This window comes from Nelumbo lutea, chromosome 7 (assembly GCF_056320005.1).
Source record: "Nelumbo lutea isolate HS-2025 chromosome 7, American lotus-T2T, whole genome shotgun sequence".
Lineage (NCBI taxonomy): Eukaryota > Viridiplantae > Streptophyta > Magnoliopsida > Proteales > Nelumbonaceae > Nelumbo > Nelumbo lutea.
Window position 1 is genome coordinate 17,083,889 of NC_142690.1, and position 14,447 is coordinate 17,098,335.

At 35.5% G+C, this 14,447-nt stretch overlaps 1 protein-coding gene across 6 annotated transcripts; it reads left to right on the forward strand.

The window, feature by feature from the left end:
* Window positions 1-1,155: 1,155 nt before the first annotated feature.
* LOC148845371 (disease resistance protein RPM1-like) lies at window positions 1,156-13,532 on the forward strand. 6 transcript variants are annotated; one of them, XM_088955703.1, is made up of 7 exons: window positions 1,156-1,491; window positions 1,593-2,047; window positions 2,457-2,564; window positions 2,664-2,752; window positions 2,936-3,090; window positions 9,817-12,987; window positions 13,236-13,532. In XM_088955703.1, the coding sequence occupies exon 6, from the start codon at window positions 10,186-10,188 to the stop codon at window positions 12,925-12,927; it is 2,742 nt and encodes a 913-aa protein (XP_088811829.1). In that variant the 5' UTR covers window positions 1,156-1,491; window positions 1,593-2,047; window positions 2,457-2,564; window positions 2,664-2,752; window positions 2,936-3,090; window positions 9,817-10,185; the 3' UTR covers window positions 12,928-12,987; window positions 13,236-13,532. The 6 variants fall into 6 exon arrangements, with proteins under 6 accessions (XP_088811829.1, XP_088811826.1, XP_088811827.1 ...); XM_088955700.1 differs by having other exon boundaries at window positions 1,593-2,564; XM_088955701.1 differs by lacking the exon at window positions 2,936-3,090 and having other exon boundaries at window positions 1,593-2,564; window positions 9,817-10,007; window positions 10,131-12,987.
* The last annotated feature ends 915 nt before the right edge of the window (window positions 13,533-14,447 follow it).

The window sequence follows — 14,447 nt, forward strand, 5'->3', positions numbered from 1 at the left end:
CGGATTTGAATCAGGGTATATCTATATCCAATTTGATACCATAAACCATAAATTAAATCTAAAGATTCGATTAGATTTCATAAATATTGAATTGAATTCAAATCTAATAAGGATATTGGATATCTGAATCTCATATGGTCTGGTTCAATTTTAAATTTTTAACAAATTATTATAAGGAAAAAATATATAACAGCTTAAATAAGAAAAAATACTTCAACTTTATATATATATATATATATATATATATATGTTTTTTATAAAAAATTACAAAAAAATGCAGTATAAATAACATATTTATGAATAAATAAATAACATATATTGTGGATCCCTTTCGGATCGGATAGGGAGTGATCTGAATTCAATCCGATTTTTAATCAGACTCTATTATTCAATTCAAAATGGGGATATCCAAATCCAACAAAATAAAATCGTACTTCAGACCTAAGTGTATACCTCTTGAATGGATTAACTACCTTTTAAATTTTGAACATTTTAGATGATGTTTGGTACTGTTGCCAATTTCTCTAATGAGATTTCTCATAAATCACCAATTTCTAAAATCACTAATTTCTCATAAACTAGAAAAATTGTTTGTTTGGTACCACTGATGCCATGTCAGTCATTTTATGAGAAATCCACAATAAATTTATTTGATAGTAATTATCAGTAGTGATTTTTACTTTATAGGAACTATCTCCATTATTCACATCAGATGTCATAATTGTTTTCTAAGCAATTGGCGAATTTCTATCACATGTGTTCATCAAAATTGTTTGGTTTCCTTTTTTTCTCAAAACAAAAACGAATGTTAGCCTCATATATTAAATCCCCTTTGTAGGGGTTATTGGTAAATTAGAAGGCTGTAATTTCAGATTTTGAGGGGGAGTACAGTCTATTTATCCCTTTATTATTATTATTTTGTTCTGTGGAGGTGTGGCTATAGCAAAATCTATAAAATAAGGGAAAATTCTTATAAGTACCCTGTAATTTAGGTCGAGTGCCAATTTGATATCTAATATCTTTGGTAACTTAATTTTCAATTTGCGACAATTTGATACCCGACGTTAGATTTCCGTTTGTTAAAAGACTCATATGCAATTAAAAATTTAAAAATACCAAAATTATCCTTTACCCTTTTTACTTCCCTAATCCCTTGTTATCTTCGTTCTGGGTTGAGCGAACGAAAGAGAATTCCTGTTGTCTTTGTTCTAGGTTGAAAAAAGGAAAGAGGAGAACCCTGTTGTTTTAATTTTGGGTTGAACGGACCAAAGAGGAGAAGAGAGGCCGGCGAACGAAAGAGGAGAACCCCGGTTGTCTTCATTTCCTAGCACTTTCATTCCACAAAAACAACGCACGTAGCTCGGTTATGGACTATGGCGGTTCATAATACCTCTTCATCATTGGCATATCAGCTCCAATGAAAGAGGAGAAAAGGTGAAGCCCAAAATGAAGAATGCTTCTCAGTTGGAACTTCTTGAGAAGACCTTCACTGTATGCCAAAATTTTGAAATTTTCTGGTTCCTTTTAGTTTGGTATGTTTGCGTTTTCTGATTTCTTAGGGTTTCGATTTATTGGGTTTGGATGCGAACCAGTGGAGACGTATCCGTCGGAGTCTCCGCGAGCGGAGCTATCGGCGAAGCTGGGGCTGATGGATCGGCAGTTGCAGATGTGGTTTTGTCACAGGAGGTTGAAAGATAGGAAGGTTGCGCCGGTGAAGTGAGAGGAAGGATGCGCCGGTGTCAGGTGGGGTTGGAGATGAAATGATGGTGGGTGGTGAGCTAGGTAATGAACCTAGGTCGGGGTTAGGTTCGGGGTCCAGTCCATTTGGCCAGGGTGAGCCGAGGAAGGTTGTTGCCCGAGCATCATCCGTTGTGCCGAGCATGAACTCCTCAACGACGAGGAGGTACTGAAATAGAGGAGTTGCAGGGGTGAAACGGCGGAGGGCTAAGTTCAGCAGCTCTGCCGCCACTCTACTTCTCTGTGATCCTTGAATAAGCATTTGGTATTCATTTAACCCTCGGGCGAGTGGCGATCAAATTGTTTTGAGGCAAGTGGTAGTATGTGGAAATTTATACGAGAATCAACTTTCACCATATAACCCCTTTTTTATTTTTATTGTTATGTGTTCTCAATTATTATGCTGAGGTTAATGACCCTGGTTTTTATTTTTCGAGTCTTCTTAAGGTCAATTCTTTTTTTAATATGACCCTTACCTTGTTTTTAATACGACCCTTACCTTGTTTTTATTTATTTTCTAAGCTGTCTTAAGGTCATTTTTATTTTTCTTAAGGTTTTAAGACGACCCTTGGTTTGTTTTTATTTATTTTCTAAGCCGCCGTAAGGTCAACTCCTTTTTTCTTTAGTCCCAATCTTTTTTTCCAGGTAGAGGGATGACCACCTCAAATTTTATTAACCATTATCAACTCTCGACGCCTAATATACACACATTCATGAAGAGGGAGATCTCCATCCTCATCGCAAAAGCAGCCAAGAGAAGATTCCCATATGTAGAAACAAGAATCAGAGTACAAGCTTTCAAATTCAACAATTTCCTGCAGCTGCAGGTATTTGTATCTTTCTATTTCTTTTGAATCTGTTATCCGCATGTTCAGCTAAATCAGGAATCTCCATGATTACTGTTTTTTTTTTTTCTAATTTATTAGGTTTAATTAAAATGATTTCGGATCCCTACAAGTTTATCATTGGAGTCTGGTGTAAAAGAGGTCAGCATGATTGGGTGGCTTCTAACCAAGTAAGTTGTACTACTTTTGTTCTCCATTATTATCAAAATTTGGTAGCAAAACTACAAACTTGATGATTTTGATCATATTCTAAGTGCTTTTTTGGGAGGACGGAAGCGCATGCAGCAGCTTCCGACTTTCTGAGATGGGTTCCAAATGAACAGCCTATAACATATATTTGGTGGAAAATCCAGAGAGCTCAGTTGGCTGTCAATCAGCTATTTGAAGCAGTCAAGATCTGCAACCCACAAAAATGCTACCTATATTAAAGAATACAGTCACTACAGTGGCACACCACAATTAATGTGCGGATGTAATGTCTTTGTGGACAGGTGTTGGTAGCGTTCAGGTGGGTATAATGAGTTTCAATTGAGGGATTGTCCATTTGAATAGTATATTTGGAGTATTTCAAAGTAGTTGAACCAATTTAGCTGAATTACATTTTTCTCATTCCCGTCATGTATTCGACCTCCCTGAACTGATAGAATTAGCCAATTAAAGATGGGGATTGCATCGGCAGGGCAGGGACGGGGATGGGAATTAATAAGGATCTCTGACCAGGGTTATTTAATTCTGGCCCCAACCAAAGTTTCAGCCTTCCAGCCAAATGGGGCTGATAGGCAGGTTCATTTAATTCTGGCTACCCATTAAGAGTGATTGTGTGTTCACCATTGGCCCTATTTGTACTGAACACTGATATGTTCGCTCATGATATAAATAACTCAGCCCAATATACATGATTTTGTCTTCAGCCAATCTACCTACCATCTGCTATACCAACCATGTGCCTTGGGACTCACCATCTATTTACAGCAGGCAGGTTGCCCAATGCTGCCTGCTAAAATTATTATTTGGTAGGTAGAGAACCGATTCTTTTAGTGCTGGATGTGCTGCTATCCACAAGATACTACATCCATGCATCAGGAACATCAATCACTTCATAAATCTGGACTCATGTTTTTAACCCATCGTCCATCATTGACCTGGTTGGTTTCATAAGTAATCCTGACACTGTTAAGGGGGTGTTTGGTATATACTCGTATTGGGTTGTGTTTCATTTTAGGTTGATCATACAATTTGTGAGAATTGTGTATTGTCACATCATATATGAATGTCATTTCAATTATTAAAATGTATAATATCAAATTTAACGTTTTAGGTAAAAATAGCAATTTATATTAACCCTACAAAGACTTTGAGAAAACATTTCAGATAGAAAATCTCTCTCACAAATTTATATTGACCATTGTAAAATACAACACAATACAACACCACTTTTTACCGAACACCCCCTGTGTCACCATCACAATTCTGGCTCCAATTCTCCCACCAACCTCCAACTAGGGGTGGATTCGAGCTGAGCTATTCAGCTTGGCTCACCAAGGCAAAACGAGGCTCGAACTTGAGCTCAGTTCAAGGTAGAATCTCGAGCTCGAATTTGGCTCAAGTCAAAAGGTCATAAGCTCAAGCTTGGCTCGGTTCAAGCTTGACTTGAGAAAAATGTTTTATAAAAATAAAAATTATATATATAAAAATATTTTTTATTTGATATTTAAAAAATAAAGAATTATAATAAATAATTATTATTATATATAAAAATAAAAACATTATATATAATACTTTTATTATATATTATTTTCTATATTTTTATATATTATTTGCTAGTTTCTTTCATTTTTTTAATTTTTTTTGTCATTACTATTATGATATTACAAGTTGAAACATTGAATGAATGTTTGAATCGTAGACCTGTTTATTTGCAAGGAAAAACAGTTCAGACTGTGGCAGGGTTAAAAAAAAAAACATTGTAGAAAGAAAAATAAGACATTATATTAAAGTTTATGGGCCCCATGTGTGTGCTTGTCCAGGACCATGCTTGGGCTATGCCCCGGTGTTATAGATGCTAAGCCAGACTAGGCCCGGTCCTGGCCCACAATCACCCTATTCTAGATTCTAAAAATCACCCAAGCACACAAGAAAAAAAAAAAAGCCATTTACTATGTTTTTGTAGTAAAAAGAGTCATTTACTAAAGTGACGTTTGATAAATATGAAATTTCAGATCTGAAAAGTTGAAAAGGTATTTTTTGTGTCTGAAATTTGAAAAGAAGCATAGATGCTTTTCTACCTTTTAGAGGCTTTGAATCCATAAGTTTGTTTGCGTTGGATCAACACTTTACCATCTAAAATTTACTGACTTTACTATTTTACCCCTATAATATACTATTTGGAAATGTTGAGTTAAATTTGCATTATCTCATAAAAAATATTTTTCAACCTCAAAATAATATTGAAACAATACAAATAAAAATAATAAGTTAATAATTAATAATTAATAAATGAAGCAATCAAAATAAAAAAATAATTAATGACTACAAAATATTAAAATAATTAATAATTTACACAAATAAAATTAATGAAATAATTAAAAATTAGTAGTTAATAAAAATAATTAATAATTAATAAATAAATAAGTAAAAGTAATAAAAATAATTAATGTTTAAAAAATATTAAAATAATTTATTATTATTATTAATTATAATTACAATTATAATTATTATTATTATTATTATTTTAATATTATTACTCACCCAACCACCGCTGCTGCAAGTTGCAGCGGTGGTGGTGGTGGCAGGAAGACAGGAGCGAGAGAGAGAGAGCTACAAAACCCCATCTTTGGTCGCCCTATCTTTCTCTCTTCCTTCTTCTTTCCTCAGTATTTTTTTTTGTTCTTTCTTCTTCATCTTCATAGATTCATTGGAATACACTATTCAATATTATGCACTCACCCCTTCCTCTTGACAACGGCGGCGAACCAATAGTAGGTCTCCATTCGTTTTCTTTCACTTTTCCTCTCTTTCCTCTTCTTCTTCCTCCTGGCATTTTCCTCCTCTTCTTCTGTTTTTCATCATCGTCGTTGCAAGTGTTGTAGTGAAGGATTCAAACTCAATAGCGGCTACCCATCTCCAGGCCATTTCTCCCCTCCTTTCTCTCTGACATCTCTCGCTAACCCTTTCACTCTCTCCCTCTTCCATTTGCCTATCAGATCTCTCTCTCCCTTGCACCTCTTTCTTCTCCCTGTTTCTGTTCACCCATCAGATTCCATTGTAGTTGCAATGCTCCAAAGTAGGATGTAGATCCCTTGTTCTCCGTCTTCTCTGCCAGCTAGGTAGACCCGAACAACAATGACTGTTCATTGGAAATCATTTCTCAGTTTTAAACCAGAATCCCACCGGAAGGCCGACATCCAACATGGGGCATCCTCTTCTTAGGTGCCGAGACTCGCACAAGAATCTTCTCACTGGTGGTGGGAAGTGGGAAAATAGGGAGAGAGAGAGAGAGAGAGAGAGAGAGAGAGAGAGAGAGAGAGTCGACGCTATAACTTGTAACGGTGGTGGCAGGAAGACAGGGGAGAGAGCAAGAGAGAGAGAGAGAGAGGCATTCTTCCTCTCTAAGAAAACACGAAAATGATTAGATTTTTTGGATTTGGGGGTAATCAAGGGTAGCATACATCATTTTGAAAAAATTAGAAGGGTAGATTCAACAATGCATTGGCTTTGAAACATGTCTGAGCTCGTTAAGAGTCGGCCCAAGGTCTATAGTTTTCAGATTTGAAAATAAGATTCAGATCAAGTTTAAGAGCAGAAACCAAACAAGTGTGAGGATCTAAAAAAGCAATGTTTTCATATTCAAACATCTGAAAAGTGCAATCAAACACCCCCTAAGACATCATCTGTAGTTTTACATAAATATTATGGTAAATTGTTGAAATCTCTTTGAAATTTTTGACCATTGCTGAAACCTTCCCTGAAGTTTGGTAATTGCAATCACCTCCCTTTAACGTCGTGATTTTTTTTTATTAAAACAGAAGGGATTACACAAGGCAAGGGCTAGCATGTCCCCAAGCATTACAAAAAGAAGTGAACTCTAAGCCTATCAGAAGCTCATTAACAGATAAATAACGATCACAAATTATTTAATGAGATAATCAATCTGTCACTTGAATAGCTTCGCAATAAACATGACAATACCTAACATTATGATTCATCCGCATGCCTAGACGATTACACTCTTCAATGACGTTCCTTAATCTCAACAGGAGGGCACCTTTTTGAAGCAGATAATCGATGACGAGCTTGGAATCACCCTCAATAGTAATAGGTAGATCATGAAAGATGAGAGAAAAATTGTGGGCTTCCCAAGCTGCCCATGCTTTGGCAAGGTTAATAGTTATTACGCCAATAGAATATACTTTTATACTCAAGACCTTACCAAAATGGTCCCTAGCAATGCATGCTAGAGAACAGAGCCATTTAACCCACAAGAGGCATTTGCACATAGAATAAAAATAGACGGTGAGAGAGGATTCCAGTCTAATGCCCCTAGTAGAAGTAAACTCCTGGGTAGGTGAGACATTAATCAAAATCTGAAAAGGAATAATTTTGCTTCACTCCATAACCCATTTTATTTATTAGTAATGGAATCCAAATTTGGTCACCACTTTCTCAACAAAATCCCATTCAATCTTGTCATAAGCCTTTTTTCATATCAACTTTACAAGCTAATAATACACCCGAACATCCTTTCTTTTTCTTGATAGAATAAAACATCTCGTGAGAAATGAGAACTATTACATAGACTGATAGGATGAAAACCATTAACCATTTTAGAGTTATTGATTTTGGGAATTAATGAAATGATGTTTTATTAATCACTCTATTCATTTTTCCAGAATGGAAGAAAACTTTGACCGTCTTGCAGACAGAATTGCCAATTATAGATCAGAAATTTTGTAAAGAAAAGGGCATTTAAACCATCGGGACCAAGAGCCTTAAGACCAAGAATGATAAGAAGAGTATCAAGAATCTCTTTTTTAGTTACATTTTTAATTAGGTTATCATTGATATCATCTATGATACATTGATTAGTATCATTAATAACTTAATCAAAAGGAAGATTAATAAGGTAGCCATTAGGAAATTCCTGCCTCCAATTATCATTAATTAAAATCTAATATAATCGTTCCTTAGTAAAAGAATTTTTCCAAGTAAATTGCTTACCCCTCATGTCCAAATCAAAAGGATTACATTAACTAATAAAGCTATTAAACTCACGTGTTTGACTAGGGAGAACACTCCTTCCCCCACTTTTATTACAACTATCTCTAAACAAATTAAAATCACCAATAAGGCACACACTCCGTCTATGCTATCAACAATTTCTTTAATCCATGAATAATCCTATCATTAGATAAAATAACATTTAGAATACATTGTCTTGAGTCCCATAATATCTAGAGACCCCGAGAAAAACCCAGAGTTAACAACAAAATAACTATCAAAAGGAAGAGACTCAATAATTTTTTTTGCTCGACTAGGATTGACTCTAGTTTCCATAAGAAAATAGACACCCGGTTTATGAGATCTAGTGATTTCAAGTACATGGCATCTGAGGCAGGGCAGACTAGTCCCTCTAACGTTCCAAATCACAATCCACATTTCCAATTGGATTTGCAACTGGACCCATATTGTCCTTTTATCTGCAAGATCTGAACCCCTGTTGTATTGATCAGTCAACACTTGATCATCATTAATTTCATTATCTTGGTTGTTCTCCCAAGCTTCATTCTCCTCCATTCCCATATTGCCCCTGAGCTTTATGATATGGTTACAAGTAGACCCCCTCTACTAGAATCCTCTAACAAAAGGCATGGAAATGTTCAAAGTACCCATGCAGTTATTATTGAGGTTGGTTTTTAAAAGAAAAAAAAAAAAACAATCTAAACTTCATAAACAAAAAAAAAAAAAAGAGAGAATTTAAAGTTGCAGCTTTACCTTTAGGTGATTGATATGAAGAGAAAAATTGAAAAATAAATCAACTTCAAAAGAGAGATTGAAAAAGTTTGGGCTAGTGCTTCATAGGAAGAGAAGATTTGGAAAATAAACATTTTGGTCAAAAGTAACTGAATGGGTATTTTGGACATTTTCATGCCTTTTTTAGAGGATTCTAACAAAGGGGGTCTACTTGCAACTATGTCCAAAAGTTCAAGGGAGGTGATTGGAATTACCAAACCTCAGGGGAAGTTTTAGCAATTTACCCAATATGTAGTTAGTGTATTATTAAGACATTCTCTCTACACTCCTCTACCATTTTACCTAATGCACCTTCCATTGGGAACCATTCGTATGTCCATTTGGTAATTAGTTCTTTTATCAAAAAAATATCTATAAAATCTCTTATACATATCATCCTTTTAGAAACAAAACCTCCCTGTCTTTCCCACATTATTTTATTCCAAAAATAAAACAAAAAGTACTAAAAAACTTAAAAGAAGCAAAAAAGCAGAAAAAAATAAGTGAAATAGACATTAATAGAAAACAGTTTTTGTCTATAATTATATATTTTTATTTTGTGCTACCTTCTTTTATTTTCTACTAATTTATTCTTTCTGTATTTTTACCTATTATTTTATATTTTACTTTTTATCTCTAACTATTTCAAATCAACATTTTGTTTTTTTTTCTCTTTTAATTATTTTAGTCAAACAGATGTTATGATAAAAAATGTCATTTTACACTTCCATGTAAAAGAACCAGCAATGAGTAAATTGGTTGCAAAAATGAAACCAAAAAGTATGCTCATGACATGACAACCAAAAAAAAGGGTAAATTATATATAGGTGCCCTGTGGGATGAATTGACTTTGCTGCAGTTGGTTTGCCTTCGAAGGAAGAAGATGAATAGTAAAAAAAGAGAATAAAAACATGGACATTTTTGTAGTTTTACCACTCATAATAGTGTTAGTTTAGCGGAGTTGGACTTAAATGTATATTTCTGAAACTTCATTTGAGAGTTCAGGCCCTAAAATCCAAAGTACAGGTTGGACTTAAATGTATATTTCTTATTTAATATTTGTATCAAATGGGATTTTTGGCATTTGTGTCATTATTTTGTCAAAATAATATAATAACAATAAAATAGAATACAACAACTTGTTTTTATATTGGATATTTTCTCCTCAAATTCCATTTCTGTGGAGCTTGGTATCTAATTTTTGGTATTTATGGATTTATAACAGATCCCACCATCCATTTGATAAGAGGCTCAACTCAAGTAGTAGTCTGTACACCGCACTTGTCCATATATATGAAAGCCATGCAGTCATCAATGAGAAAGAAGTTGACTAAAAGTGACAATTCCATCACTTTGTTAGACGTCCTGTTAATTTCATCCACTTAGAGAGATGATGCGACCGATCCATGTTTCATGGTTGTCCCTAATTCAAAATCTTCTTGTTTGACAAAGTTCAATAATTTCCATATGCAAGTAAGCTGCATTGCCTTTAGCCCATGTCCTTCCTAATGGAGTCTTCCTCCTCCACGTCAATGGCAGACTAGAAGCATTTCTTTGACAACAAATTACCAGAGAGAGAGAGAGAGGTCAGGTCATGGAGTTGGGTGCAGTGGCCTTTGTACTCGACAACTTGCGCTTGGTGGTGGGAGAAGTAGAGCTGATACGAGGCATTCACGGGCATGTCATAAATCTCAATGATGAATTAGAGAGTATTCAAGAAGAGTTAAGCGAAGCGTACACAAAGCAAGAGGGCAACAAAAGATTGAAGACATGGATAAAACGGGTTGGGACTTTAGCTTATGATATCGAAAATGTTTTAGACAAGTACAAGCTTTATGCCACCCCACAGTCTCATAAGCTCCCTCGGTTTCTTGGGAACTTGATATCTTTCCATTCCATGGCCAAACAGATAGAAGATATTCAGAAAGAACTCAAGGAAAAAAGAAAAAGATACAGAGAGATCATCTCAAGTCAATCCCCAGTTGGTTATACTACCTCTATTGAAACACGACAGTTTCCCAAAGTGGCTTCCTATCTCTGTGATGAATCTCAGATTGTGGGCTTTGACAAACCAGAACGCCAGCTGATTTCCTTGTTAAAGGAACCAGGACTAACGACTACTGTTATCTCTGTGGTTGGGATGGGTGGTTTGGGGAAGACAACCCTTGTCAGAAAGGTGTACAAATTGTTAAAAGGAACCTTTGAATGCCAGGCTTGGGTCACAGTGGGGCAATCATACAGAAAAACAGAGATCGTTAGGCACTTGCTATCCCAATTTTCCCCATCATCAAGATGGGGAAATACAGAAGCTGAACAACATATGATCCATTCAACAAACTCATCTGGACTAATGGCCAAGGTGAGGGATTATTTGCAGCATAAAAGGTACCTGGTTGTTTTTGATGATATTTGGGGCCCAGATATTTGGGAATACTTCAGATGTATGTTGCCAAATGATGAATGTGGTAGTAGAATAATTGTTACAACGCGTAGAAATGATGTTGCCAATTCTTGTATAGGATCCTGTGGTCATGTCTATAATCTCCAACCCCTATCTCCCAAGGATGCACAGGAGCTCCTGTGCAAGAGGGCCTTCTCATCAACCTTTGCAGAATGCCCTTCAGAACAGAAGGTGTGGGCTGAAAAAACTGTGACAAGGTGTGAAAGGTTGCCTCTTGCAATTGATCAAATAGGTAAACTAGTGCTAAGTAACAAAAGCAAAACCAAGTTTGATTGGGGAAAGCTGGATGATACTCTTGGATTTGAGCTAGCAAGGAATGAACATCTTTCATGTATTACCAAACTATTATCTCTTAGTTTCAATAATCTGTCCTCCTACCATTATACCTATTGTCTCTTGTACCTTGGCATTTTTCCAAGGGGTTATAGTGTTAGTTGTAGAAGGTTGATTCGGTTATGGATAGCTGAGGGGTTCATAGAACAAACGAGTGGCAGAACATTTGAAGAAGTTGCAGAGGATTACCTCAATTATCTTATCGAGAGGTACTTGGTACATGTCGAGGAGACAGAGATTGATGGACGACCCAGGACTTGCAGGCTTCATTATTTGATGAATGACATCATAGTTTCAAGGGCTGAAGATGAAAACTTTCTTAAAATCTTGAAAGTGTCAAACACAAATATGGAAAACCAAGTCCGCCGCTTATCTGTTCATGATGGTTATTGCAGGAATTTAACTAACAATTGGGGCCCCTACCCATATGTTCGAACCTTTTTTAGGTTTTCAATGGACGGATCATCTTCATCCTCCTTTAGCCACGGAGTTATTTCAAACTTTAGGTTCTTGAAGGTTTTGGATTTGGAGAATGCACCTTTGGATACTTTTCCTAATGGAATTGATGATCTACTTCTGTTAAGGTATCTAAGTTTGAGGAATACCAGGGTCAAAAATCTGCCCAAGTCGATTGGTAAGCTTGTAAACCTTGAAACTTTGGATCTTAAGCATACATTCATCACTCAATTGCCCTCTAAAATTGCCCATCTTCATCGGCTACGCCATCTTTTAGTCTATCGGTACGACTTTCAAAACTATGCATCTTTCGATTGTGTAAGAGGTGTTGGTGTGCATGAGAAAATTGGTGGCTTAACTGCTTTACAGAAGCTAGCTTTTGTAAAAGCAAGCAAGCACACTGGAATTGTCCAAGACTTGAAAAATTTGACCCAACTAAGGAAATTGGGGATTGTTGAGCTGGAAGGAGAAAGTGGGAAAGATTTGTGTCTCTCCATTGAGAAGATGCAGAGCCTTCATAGTTTAAGCATATCATCACAAAGAATGGAGGAACGTCTTCATCTACAGACTATGTCTAATCCCCCTATCCATCTTCAACGTTTATATCTGAAGGGGCGCCTTCAAAGCATGCCCAGATGGATTTCAGAACTTCACGACCTGGTCAGGATACGCCTGAAGTGGTCAAAGTTAAAGGATAATCCCATTGAAGCCCTTCAAGATTTGCCTAGCCTAATGGAGCTTCAGTTGCTTGATGCTTACATTGGAGATCAGTTGGACTTCATGCAAAAGAAATTTAAGAAACTTAAGATACTGGAATTTGAACAACTGTGTCAATTGCGTACGGTGACAATGCACAAAGGCACATTGCCCAACCTTCAGAAACTAGTTATAAGATGCTGTCCAATGTTAAGAGCAGTGCCTAGAGGAATTTACAACCTTACCCAACTGAAGGAACTTGAATTGCAGGATATGGATGAAACATTCATAAATGGTATTCGAAAGAACAGAGGTGAATGCCGTTGGGTGGTCAATCACATCCCAAAAATTGGTTCTTACTCTCATGGTTGTTGGACAGATCTTTCATGATTCCTCTTTCAATATAATTCCTCCTGCACTGCTACTATCTATATCTTTGCAGAAGTACTGGTGAGCATTAAACACACTTTCTTTTTGTTTCTATTCTAGTTATTCATTTTATTTTTCTCCTTACTAGATTTTTTTTTTCTTCTATATGGTCAACTAATGAACCACCACTTTTCACATATTCATTAATGAATATATATTGATATGATTGAGTTCTCATCTGCAGTGTTTCATGAGAAGGGACCATATGGTTGAACACATAATTGCATGTTCTAGGTTATTCAAGGATCCTAATTGCTTTTGTCTTGTAGGGTCCTAGCAGAGAAGAAATTACAGCGAGCATCTTCATCCATAATTATTCTCAACTCAGTGTCGCAATCCTAATCTTGTATATGATCATTTGGGATGTTTTGGGAGGAGCAAGGCAATGCTTTGATATGGCTGATTCTGTTCTACTCACTATTGCCTTTTATGCTTTGATGTACTGTGTTTTAGTGGATATGTCCATGGTCTTTGGAGTCCCAAGAGGGTATGTAATTTGATAAAGGCAATTAACAATTCAGTATTGTTAATTATATGTTCAAAGATGATTTCCAAATTTTCATGGATCCCACCATCCAAAGATTTTCCTGGCTCCTTCCATCCAAAATTATGAAGAATACTATAAACAGTAGGGGTGGATTCGAGCCAAACCGAGTTGAATAGTATGAAGCTCAAGCTAGAACATTGAGTTCGAGTTTGGCTAGGCTTGAGCTTGATTTGAGAAAAAATATTTTATAAAAATAAAAAACTATATATAAAATTTTTTATTTGATATTTAAAAAATTAATAATTATAATAATTAAGAATTATAATATTTTTATTATATATATATATATATATATATTTGAGCTCGGCTCGCATAGCTCGAATAGCTCATGAAGAACTCGGTTTGTGGCCACCCCTAATCAATGGACTTTGGAAGTCTAACATTGGATTCAATTACCCCAAGACTTGGATTATTTGTTTACATTGTAAGATCGGATTCAAATTTTACAATCTGCATCCGATTAATAATTGGATTGGATGTAGATTTAAGTCCATCTCAGTAGATTAAAATCCAAATCTGATTATATAATATAGATATTAATTATAATTTATAAAATATAAAAATATTATATAAGTTAAACAGTAATTAATTTTTAAATTATTTTATATTAAAAAATGAAGTAGAGTTTAATTAAATCTGAATCTGATAGGATTTGAATCTGATCTCAGATCTTTAAATGTGAACAAATTTTGGATTAGATTCGGATTTCAGTTTTCATTAATTGGATCCGATTTGGCTGTTGCTGAATCCGATCCATTTATAGCCCTATCCAGGATTTTTTTTTTCCGAAGGCAAAGCCAAAATCCATTAATCACCATAAAAAAAATTACATCCAATTGGAGATCGATGACCTAAGGAATACGAGAGTATCAGACCAGGTCATGAAACGGTTATACTTAGCAGCATATTATGGAGTATGGACTACTCTATTACA

Coding starts and splice junctions, on each gene's coding strand:
- LOC148845371 (XM_088955700.1), top strand. CDS start 10,186: ATGGAGTTGGGTGCAGTGGCCTTTGTACTCGACAACTTGCGCTTGGTG.